At 43.4% G+C, this 12,256-nt stretch overlaps 1 protein-coding gene across 1 annotated transcript in view; it reads left to right on the forward strand.

Annotated features, from left to right (window-relative positions):
• znf827 (zinc finger protein 827) overlaps positions 1–12,256 on the forward strand; it is a 67,562-nt gene that overhangs the window by 21,998 nt on the left and 33,308 nt on the right. The window contains 3 exon segments of the mRNA XM_034129972.1: positions 568–740; positions 1,386–1,893; positions 10,312–10,581. Of these exon segments, the coding sequence (XP_033985863.1) occupies positions 568–740; positions 1,386–1,893; positions 10,312–10,581 (951 nt within the window).

Below are 12,256 nucleotides of genomic sequence, written 5' to 3' on the forward strand. Positions count from 1 at the left end.
CAGCTCAGAATAAGCAGAAGTCATTTCTGCATTGTGTTCTCTGCTGTGCTTGGAGAGGTTGGGCCGCAGATGGCGGTTTATTGTTGCAAATAGGCAGTCTCGAGGTTTTACACCTCAGGTCAATGAATGGCTGAGCACAGTAATTTCACCAAACACTGATTACCAGATGTTTTTCAAGGAACGGCACTGGAATACTTATGAAGCCATCCTGACAGTCCCTTGTAGAATTTGTAATGCAATCATGCCTCTTTCTAATAAGACCAATTAAACAGTAATGGATGCCGGATATGAAGCCAACAACAATAATCGAGATACTAAAACATGCTTCAGTTTTTACTTCCATTGTTCCATTGCCTCCAGCTGGCATTTCCCTTGATAGTTTTCATCATTAGGTGAGGGGTAGTTGTCTCTTCCAGATTTGTGAGTATTCTAGTCTGTATTTGTAAAGGCATGTTTTTAATTTCTACACATTAACAAAACGGCATTTCAGCAACATTGCGCGTATCTTCTCCACACACTAAAATCCTAATGACCCTACTCTTAACAATGTTGTTTTGTGTCCTGAAGGCTCTCCTGAGGATGGTGGCAAACCGTTCCAGTGTCCTGTGTGTGGACTGGTCATCAAACGCAAGAGCTACTGGAAGAGACACATGGTGATCCACACAGGCTTGAAAAGCCACCAGTGTCCCTTGTGTCCCTTCCGCTGCGCTCGCAAAGACAATCTCAAGTCCCACATGAAGGTAAGATAATCTATATTTGCTTTATCTTATGCCCCTGCATCACCTGTCCCCCCTCCCACCACATCATGTTTAATTAGTGGCTATTATGGCTCTTGGAATATAATTGTTAACATTAAAGGGTATGCATGCTTTAGTTAAATGTATAATATATCCTCTACATGGCACAATTAAAGCGTACTGTCCGGCAGTGGCTCAGTCAGTAGGGGGCTTGGACTGGGAGCTGTAGGGTCGCCGGTTCAAGTCCCCGACCAGACCTAAAATGTGGAGTGTGGACTGCTACTTGGAGAGGTCCCAGTTCACCTCCTGCCCTGCCGTGGTGCCCTTGAGCAAGGCACCGGACACCCCCCCTTCCCCCCCCCCCACTCCCATTGCTCCCCGGGCGCTGTACAATAGCTGCCCACTTCTCCTAGTACTAGACTCCTGGTACTAGGATGGGTTAAATGCAGAGAACACATTTCACTGTGTGTGCTGTGTGCATGTGTGACCATTAAAAGAGGGTTTCATCCCTCCCAATTCTAATTCTACTGCATGTTTGTTGTAGATAAAGTGGAACTGAAATTAAGCAAAGGGTCCGATCCTCTTGCTGTCCTGTGGTGCCAGAGAAAAAGAAAGGGATTTGACACATAAACCTGCCCCCTTTCCCAGGTACATCAGCACCAGGACCGGGGTGAGACGTTTCAGTGTGAACTCTGCCCCTTCACCTCCTCCCGACACTTCAGCCTGAAGCTTCACATGCGCTGCCACCAGCACTTCCCCCGCACAGACGTGAAGGTGAAAGAAGAGCTCACCACGGACACGGAGGGCGAGGGCTCCCTGATGGGTGACAGCGGCTCCGCAGACCTCAGAGGGACGGAGATGTCGCCGCTGCACTCAGACTCTCGGCAGCAGGTGTCCCCTTCGCTCGAGGCCTCGTCCAATCACGTCCACATCAAGGAGGAGCCGCAGGAGAGAGATCTGTCCGTGCTCTCCCCCTTCAGCATGTGCAGGGACCGTCCCATCAGCAGTGCCAACTCCCTGGACCTTCCCGGGGTCGGGGTCGGGCTCGGGCTCAGATCCGGGCTCAGATCCAGTCCTAGTGGTCCAACCATAGCCTCCATCTTCAGCCCTGACATCACTACCAAGACGGCCACTGACCTGCTTATGAAGCTTTCAGGTCAGCTACATTTTCTTTAATGAAGTAACAAATGCAGTGGTCTCTAGGCGTGAAACTAATGCTTAATTACATTAATAATTGATCTACTAAAATGTCAGAAAATAGCAAAAATAATGTCCGTCATAAATTTGCAGTGCCCTTGATGGCATCTGGAAATGTCTTGTTTTGTTTAAACAGTCAAAAAGTAAAAAGCATGCAGTTTCATATCACAGAAAACCAAGAAAATATCAAATATTCACGTTTTAAAACAATTCAGTTGGTTTGCCGGTCAAATGTACACAAGTGAAAGTACGAAAGAAAATATATTATTTCAAAGTAGAAGAAAATGCAATATCATTTTGAGTAAACATTGAAATTCAGTGTTGATAGAGACACTTCTAGCCTTTTTTTTTTGTTGTACCATTTTCTCAACTTGACTTTATAACTCCAGTCATTGCAGTTGCACTTTTATAAAAAGTATTTTCTCTTCTTCCCGACTTTAACGTGAAGACATATTTTCAGATCTCGAGCTAGATGTTGTCTCCCCTTTGCCATAAGTTTTGTTTTGATTCTTCACTGTCACCAGAAATAACATTCTTAAGAAGTGTAAACAGTTTTATGTTTATCGTTTCAGGTCAAGGCCGCAGTCTCTCTCTGTGAGCCGTTTTAAATGGATTTTAAAACAATGAGAGCCTAAAATGAGACTTAGTTCAAACCTTTAGTGAATCGACAGTTTTAGCTTTTGACACTATCAAAAAACATTAATGAGATTTGACGTTTTATGGGCATTAAGAGGAAACAAAGTAGAATCCTGCTGGAATAATCCTTTCCACAGTGAATTAAATATAGTTTATACAACATGTGCCAAAGCTGCATGGGTCTTACTCTCAGGCACATGCTTTTGAGCTGTTGTTTCTCAGACTTGTACTATCATGGTGGATATCAGGGATGCCTTCACTTGTACACAGGGTTTTTCACAACCTTGGTTTCAGTGTCTCTCCCATGAGTATTGTAGACAAATAGGCCATGGACTTTTAGCCTTTTCACAAGTACCACATGCCTTTTAAACTTGTTAGGGCAACACTGAAAGAATTCAAAACGTGTCCTTATGATTCTGATATGAACAAATGATACTGTATATTTGACCAAACGGATACGGTTATTTTCACATTGATTACATTTAGCTCTCAGAAAAACCCCATTTTAAATGAATAGATGAGTTTCCTAGAAATCTGCTGAGCATTGAAACTTTAAACAGACACACATATTTTAGTCAAAAAGCAACATTTATGTAAAAGTTAGATCATGTGCACCAAGCACTCTGACTGTTCATCATATACGGTAACTGGGGACACCTACATGACAAAAAGGGGGCTAAGTTCTGTGTAGTCTTGCAAAACGCATACTGTCTATATATATATATATATATATATATATATATATATATATATATATATATATATACTGTATAATTAGGTTGAAAATCACATTAGGCACACTCCTTGTGTCCTGCCACTTCTGTGTAGTGTATAATGAAGGTGTGTTGGAAGAAAGAAAGGAGAAAACATTCTTAGCATAGTAACAGTGTTTCAGTGATTCAGTAAACTGAGACATTCTAAAATGTAGCTTTTTTCTTACATTTGATAAATAATGCTTCTGTGTCTTCTTGCCGCTACACAATGCTTAGCTAAGGGCCGATGGGGATATGTTTTCCCATAATAATCAACTGAAGAACCACTGAGCAGCACTAAAGTAATGACCCAAATCAGAGCATTTACACTATGTTCATATCTAATCTGCTAAATAAATGGTCTGTTTTGTAACTACATTGTATAATCTTGAAAAATATCATTACAATATCCAAATGATATTACATACTTCTAACATTTTAGAGATTCTTTTTCAATTCAAGGTTGAATGCTGTGAATGTTTTCCTCCTTTTGCGCACAGTTGAAATCACACTTGATGTCTGCCCGGCCAGCAGTACCTCCTCAGTCCTCTGCTGTTGGACCCTGATTACTGTAGCTCCACTGAAGCAGTTGGGGACTGAATCATTTGCTCAAGGGCACCTCCACAATAGTTGTTGAGGGATTAATTTTTCACATTTTATCAGAGATATAACCTCTAGGCATATTTCTCCTGTGTCGGTTTTATTATGACTGTCAAAATGGTGACACGTGTATGAGTAATATTTGTAATTCATTTTCTATCATCTCTCGAACATTTTTAAAGAAGTTAAAGTGGACCTATCATGCTATATTTGAATAATATAGTGTAGGACCATACCTATATAAAGGCATATTTATACTTTTTTTTCCTTCAAAATACCAAACAGATCATGCATTTTAGCCATGCCTCATTTTGCTCAATTTGACATTTTTTAGCTCTGTTTTTGCAAGGGCTGATTCTGTGAGAACAGCCCCATCTACAGGCCTGGCATATGTACTACAGCGTCTCCAGCGCTTTCGAACGGCAATGGCCGTGGCTGTCTCCTCCTGATTGGTGGAGTTGGCCCAATAGCCGTAGCGCCACTGTCCTGACGTCAGGACAGTGTTCAAATCTGGATCAGTTTTTATCAGATCCGTTGCAGCCCCTTTTTTAGAGATTTGGGTATGGAGGAAAATAGAGAGGGTTGTGTTTTCTGACACTTGGTGAGTTCCCTGGAACACCGGGGACACATGTTCATGTATAAAAGACCTACAAAAGTGCATTTTGCATGATAGGTCCCCTTTAACTTGTGATTACATTTATCTGCCATTTGTATTTGTTGCAGGGTGCTTTATTAATATGATTATACAGCATTGTTGTAACAAACTTAACAAACATGCTGCTCTAAGGTAAACTAGTTCCAGACCGTGTTTAGATGCATTTCACAATGTTGCAAATTATCAATGGATGAGCTTGGAGACGATGGCAAGATTGATGGAAAAAGGTTGACCGAGGTTCAGCGTCGGGGTCGAGGCTACGGCTGCCACTCTTCCACTTAATGCTGTGTAATTAGATTGAGATCTTGAGCGAGGATGGGAGAAAAAAAACCCTGGGAACATTCGATTAATTAAAAATGTATGCATAATTCATAATTAAAAAAGGAATTCATAATTTGAAATGATTAGCGCCCTCAGCGCAATCCCGTGACCCCGCCAGGATGCACGGGGACTCTGCTGGCTTAGTTAACTCCCCCTCGATCTCGCACGCCCGGGCTCCAAATGGATGCCCCCTGGGTGCCAGTTGCACTTCATTCCCAGACTGCACAATCAAGCCCAGGCAACTCCCAGAGGAGCCAAGATGGCTCCTCGCAATGTCAGTCCAGTGTCAAGTGGCGGACATCTTAGTCAGGGCATCATTCAAGGAGAGTGAGGAAGGATATAAAAAGACAGGACGAGAGGATGTTGAACTTGAATGCATGATGATGGGTTTTAATGAATACTGCCTGTTTGATCACAAAGTTCTCCCTTTGTTGGGGGGTGGAGTTATAGATGGCGGGTTATGAAACTGTGAAGAACTGGGCTCAGATCTTTGTGAGACTTACCCGTGCCACGGAGCAGTGGGGGAGGGAGAGGTGAGGAAGTTCCTCTTGGGACCTCTAGACTCCATTTCTTTTGACCTCCCTGCCAACCCAGATTGAATGTGTACACGAGCAGCTCATCCCTCCTGCTTTTACACTGCTGTCTCAGTGCCTCAATTCCACAAGGCCTGGGAGAGGGAGGGAGGAGAGAGGGTGGTGGGGGGTTTATAAAAAAGAGAGACAGATAAATTGACAGCAAGTGAGGGAGAGAGAGGAAGAGGCAAAGAGGGAGTTGAATTGAGTTCCCCAGGCATAACAAGCCAGTGAACTCTTCCTGACCTCTGACATCATAAGCATATCATTTTTTTGGGTTGCTCTGCTTTCCATTGAGTGTTCTACTGATACCCTTTGATTTCTATCCTTGCATGCTGACACAACCGTTAGCTATCTAGTCTGATCCACATTTTGATTCAGAGATGAAAGCCGCAGAGGCACTTTGAAATGCACAGCCCCTACCCTGTGCCCAGTGGACCCTGAGTTAATAATGACAGTGGGCACTGCACATCCTCCAAAGGCTCCCCCCATCCCCAAACCCCTGCTGCGGTGACACAGGCACATCGAGTTGACCCTGGCAGGGTGTGAATAATTGGCATGCAGGGGGTTGTAGGAGGTGTTGCATCTGTCATTCTGCAGTTGTCTTATTTATCTTTTTCCTGGGAGAGCATGTAGCATGTTACAGTAAACTGATTTGATCAGTGTACATGACGAACCTTGAGTACTTTGAATATTTTTTTGATAACATAGATTTTTTTCCACTGTCTTTTATCCATTATCGAATATCTGGACATTATTTTTGTGGGATTGTGTTTGAAAAAACCAATGCACATCTTTTTAATGTAGTAGTTGAGACGTGCAGTTTAGAGGTACTTTGATTTCGTTGCACCAGATCTTAGTTGACACAGAAAGTAGAATTTGGAAATGTCCGGTCTATATTTCTGTCACTTTAACATCTAGATTTCATCTGCATGTCTCTTGCTCTCCAGCTCTGCATGAGCAGACACAGGCAGGCCTTTTGTCTGTGACCTCTGGTCCATACATCCCCACTGCAGCCATCAGTATCACTGTCCAGTGTCTAGCACACTGTCAGCTATTGTTGGGTTCTCAACCTGCCCCATGTAGCCCTGTGCTGCTTCTTTTTTTCTCCGGGAGAAAACAGCAGCCAATTGTCAGAGGGGGAGCAGCCCGGCATGACAGAGGTGGAAAGCTAATGAAGTTATTTGACGGCAGCCCTGGCCACGGAGCGAGAGGTGAGGCGGAGTGGACAAGCGCCTGGCAGCGAGACGGATGAGGCGCGAGAGAGAATCACGGTGAAGGGGAGCGAAACAGGGGAACGGCGATGAAAGGTGCCTTGGTGGCAGGTGTCAGAAGGGTGTGATAACATGGAGACAAACTGATAGCATCGTCAACCCTGAGCTAGAGCTAACCTTACAGTATCACGCACAGGAAGCTGGAATTGGCCTGCGTTACGTACCTACACAGACAGGACGCCCGTAGAAGGAATGCCCAGTCACCCAGAGATGCCCATCGCCGCCACAGATCTGTGTTCACTTCACAAGATGATCTGCCAGAAACTTGCTGCGCATGATGCCATTGTGATTGTGAAAATCAGACGGACAAAAGGCCCAAAGTGTGAGCTTGGCATCGCAGGCTGAAGTGTTACTGTTGGTAGTGTGCTCAGGCTTTCTGTTATTGAGCCATCAGTTTAGAGGAATACAAAAAAAACCTGCCCATCGGATTGGGCTACTAAATAATTCATTGAGCTCTGTAACATAGATTCTGAGTGGAAATACACTCTATTTATAGCGACAATCCAAAAGGTCACTGGAGTGGTGTGACTTTGTGTATGAGTGCACGTCCTGGGGTTGTTTTTGTTCTCATGAGGCCACAGAGGAGAAGAATTTGAGGATCTTAAGTTTGTGTTCAGTGTGTATTTGTCAGTGGGTTATGTGCAACCCAGCATTTTTTGTATGGCTTGAATGCAGCAAGGCACGCGTACTGTAGTATGTGGACTATTCCTAAGATGTAGAAAAGTGTGTGTGTCTGCGTGTGTTAATGGGATAGTGTATTTTGATGTGTGGTTGTAAGGCGGTGACCAAGTGCGCTGTCCCTGTCTGATCCGACATGGCCCAACACGCTTCTAATTAGAGGACGTCCTTCCAGGTGCTGACCAGGTTATACTTAGCCTGCCCGCTGACATCTGACGGTGTGACATTTCCAGCTGGTGCCGGGTGCGACCCTGCGCCACTGCCCCTGAACTTGAAGGTCACTGCCCACCTCCCCCCCCCCCCCCTCACCGCTGAACCTCTTCCTTCTCCCTTCTCTTGAACTGCAGCCTCGGCCCGCCATGGCGTGGCACTGTGGCATAGGTGGTCAAAACAATGGCACCTGTCCCCTTTCCTGCCCCATATCCCCCTGTCCCTGAGCCCTCTATCCCTCCGGGCGTAGATCATCATTAATCAGAGGGCCTGCAGCCAGCACAGATTGATGATGTGGGCAGGGGGCGGCAGGCCTGTGGCGGGTAGAGATGTTAGGTGAGACGGTCGGGTGAGGATCTCTGCCGGGGCCAGAGGAGACTGGACAGCAGTCTGCCCAAGAGTGATAGCCTCTCTTATATCTAAACCCTGTGTGTATGTATGTGCGTGTGCGTGTGCGTGTGAGTGTGTGTGAGACAGGTAGTAGTAGTAGTGTACAAATGTTTAAAAAATGTTTATGTGTCAAAGGTCGTGAAGTGTGTTCACATAGATCTGTTTGTTGGAACCCTACTCAGCCACAATCAAACTTCATTAAGTACGTTTATTTAAATAACTACATTTTATTTTGAATTTAAACATAATTGAACATTATATATTACAGACTTTAACTTGTACTGTCGGTGTAGTTCCTTGGCAGCTGCCTGTTAAAGCATCATCAAATTAAGTTTATTTTAAGGATACCTTTCAATTACTTAGAATAACATCTAACATCTTACATAGATTTTCTGCTGTGGGGGGAAAATAACTCTTGAGGTGCTTATATGTTTTACAATTAACAAAGACAAATATAGAAAGCAACCTTTGCCACATTTGGTTTTCATTTGCACATGCGAGGGCCTGCCTCTTAAACTTTGCTATAGCAACGCGGCTCTGTTTGTGACTCACGTCTGAAGCAATCTAAATCAACACCACGTATACAGATATTTATTCATCCATAGTAGCTTCTTTGTTTTGGCAAATTACAACACTGCAGAGAAGCTTCCCCACCATCTTCTACTGTGGGTGCTAATAATCTAATCAAAACGAATAAGTCATAAAGTTATAACTTATATAATGGTAATTAATTCGTATAACCAGACAGAGCTTCCCTACCTTCATCTACAATTTATATAACAAACATTTTTGAAAAGACTCTTTTAAAATGTTTTCAATACTATGCTTATTGTAAAGATATATATTTTGCAACAGTGCTGTATTGTTCTGCTAACAGACAATCCACTTAATGAAGCACTTACAATGCTGTAATTGTTTCTGAAAAGTGGCTTGGTTCACTCATTGTACATCAGGTTACAATAGTGGACAATAGTATCCTTAAACCACAGTTTCCATAGTTGCACTGAATCAAATGAAGATATCATGTCATTTTGCACAGGCAAAGACCTTTTATTTTAAAACACTTTTCTCCAGCTACTCTCACATATTTAAAGCCATTGTAAATATCACAATGTAGTAAGCTATTGCTTCTGTAAACCTTCGTTTTAGCACAGAGTGTAGTAGAATGTGCTGAGAGACACAAAGAGAGGCGCTAGCCCCGCTGTTCTTTTCTTGGCGGCTATCGGAAGTTGCTCCATGTCTAATTATTAATTATTCATCTAAGGCGGATTAGATGTGGCCTAGTTTCTCTTGAAGATGACTTTAGAGCAGAGGGATCCATGTGACAGTTCACTCCCTAACCTAGGCTGCAGAGATGGCAGATAAGACGTCAGCTGATTGCTATCTCTCTCTATAGAAGTACAGGAGTTATTTTATGTCCTTATGTCTGAAGAGGATTCAGACGACGTCCGGGGCGAGACGGGATAAAGAAACCAGACTTAAAGTAGAATAGAGCTGAGAATAAAGAGTGCAGAAATTAATGGGATAGGGAGGGGGCAGTGTGAAGGAGAAAAGAGGAGGGAAATGAATTGGGGAATTTTATGCGGATGCCCTAAAGACTGAGAGAGAAGGACAGTCATGAGGTTGTACCCTCGGTATCGGCCCACAGCACTCCACTGTTGCTGCGATGGGGCTGTACAAATCCACTGTGGGTCCTTTTGTTGTGCCATTTAATCTACATGTGCATGTATACGTGTTATACTTTATTTTGTGTAAATACATACTCATTTTCATAAGTATCCTCCTCCATAAGAACTTTTGATTTAATGTCCCTGTGGCATGTTGCACTGAACTTAAGTTGTTATTGTTTGCTCACTTAGCACCACTATCAACTTAAGATGGATGCACAACACAAGAGGAAGGATGAGTGGTATACAGAATGCAGTATTTGACCCTTGGGTGCATGCAAGCTTGATATGTATGTCACATTTAAAGGGAAGACCTTTTATGGTCAACTCGCATTCAAAATGGCAAAATAAGTAGGAGCAGTAATCAGAATGTGAGCTTACCTTTTTAAAAGAGATAACAAGGAAACAAGTTATATAGTGAATGTGGGAGATTGACCTACTTTTTTGTAATCTGTGTTGTTGATATTGTGGAGGATATTGAAGCATCTTAAGAGCTTTTTGAGTAATACTTTTACATACAAAACCTACCAAAAACATAATTTGTCCTTTTTCTTCCGGCTCTCCTCAAATACTTTTCAACATTTCTTCTCATTCCTCACATTTGTTTGCTTTCTGCCTGCAGCGGCCAACCAGAGGGAGACGCTCAAGTCTCCATTCCACATGAAGGAGGAGCCCAAAGCGGAGGAAGCGTTGAGCCCCAGGCCCTCCTCCCAGTCCCAGAGCCAGGTACAGCCAAGCTTCCCTGCGACTTTCTGCCACAACGGGCCAATGGGGGCAGCAGAGCGGCTGGGGTCCCTGAAGCAGAGGGAAGGAAGCCCCATGATGAAGAACAACCTGCTGAACCAGGACATCAACATTAAGGTGGCCTCTGAGCTGCTCATGAAGCTCTCAGGTAGGCTGTGAACATAATGTATCTATACTGTAGATCTGTGCATCTAAATGGGGGCGATGCTAATTAGCTTTATGGTTCTCAAACTGACCTATTCAACAATCTACAGAGTTCCTTGAAAACTGATCTGGAAATTGTGTGCATATGCAGTATGTGTTAAGTTTTATATAAGAGCAAATATACTTGAAAACAGTCACCTCCTATATACTATTTCTAAGAAAAAGGCCATGTTATTGATATTCCTTGTGCTGGTCAGCTGTTTGAGTTTCAGAACAGCTAATAGCAGCTCTGGAGGCTAGCTTTAGGCTAAAGGTTGTGACTCTGACTGCCATAAAAGGGTTCTGTTGTTTTCCACCTTAACAAGCTCAAATTGGAGGCTTCTTAAAGGTGAGCAAAGTATACCTGTGGGGGGAAAGCATATGTGGTGATGTAGTGATGTGTCTCTGAGGCCTTTGCTCCAGATGGTGGCTGCTTTGTGTTCTCTGTGATGATATTTAAGTTACGTGTCTTGGTGCTTCTCTGCAGTCCCAGTATATGCGTCTTAGTGTCTGTGAACCAGACGTCCGTATAGATTTTGTTCAGCTTTGTTTTGTGCAACGGCTTGAAAGCTATTAAAGGGCAGTAGATTTATCTGCTTACTATAATGAACTTGAAACTCAACCCTTTTTCCACAACAGTTTAATAGTAAGACATTTCAAACGTATCATGTGTCAACCTGCATTGACCACTCTGACATCATCCAATGCTGCATGATTTAGCCTTTACAGCTTCAGGTCTGAACTCTGAATGTTGGTAACAGGGATTCAAACCTAGTCATGTATTTTGCAGCACTTTGTGTGCGCTGCTGCTCTTGTGTTGTTGTTTCAACCATTGTTCTTCGATTACAACACACACTGTGTCGCTGCTAAATAAAGTTTAAAGCCACTGCTTATTTTTAGCCTACTTCCAAAATCACTACTGAATGCCAGGTCAAGTTCAAGTGTATTATGGACAGGTGTTAGTCCGCTGTGGGCTGCTGGAGTGCATCTCTCAGGCAGTCAAGATGACACACGCTGAAGTATGTAACAACAGAGCTGGCTTCCCTAGGGATATACACATATTTGTCCTTATTTGAATAATAAACTGTATGCAATTTTCTAAATTAAGCAATGTTTTTTAAATTTCAGTTCAACTAATACCCAGCAGACCTCATGACCTACCTCTCCTTTAGAAAAAAAAAACCCACTTTGCTTTCAACATTGTAATGATTAGCATAACAATGTGACAAGCGTGTGCAAATATGCATCCATACCGTCAAAAAAAAAAAAGCACAAGTGGTGGCGCAGTGGGGTGTTACTCTCCGCGGCTCTTCATCCTGTGCCAGTGTGTGTGCTTGACGGACACCTCACACACCGGTTGCCATTGTTCTCTCCGAGTTGACCGGTGTTCGGAGTGACTCATGCTGGCTGGGAGCTCTGTGGTACTTCACGTGTGCTGCTCCACTGCCTGCCCCCAGGTCACGTTTCCCAGTGTGTGTGTGCATTTGCTTTTGTGTGTGCGTTTGAGGAACATTGACATGATTACTGCTTTAAAACAACAGGGGGGGGAAGACTAATTTAAGAACTGGCCTTTGTTTTAAATCAGAGAGAAGCTGGGAGGATGTGGGCAGTGTGTAATTCCTCCACTGTACTGCATCCAC

The sequence above is a fragment of the Trematomus bernacchii genome, unplaced genomic scaffold (genome assembly GCF_902827165.1).
Source record: "Trematomus bernacchii unplaced genomic scaffold, fTreBer1.1, whole genome shotgun sequence".
Classification (NCBI taxonomy): Eukaryota; Metazoa; Chordata; class Actinopteri; order Perciformes; family Nototheniidae; genus Trematomus; species Trematomus bernacchii.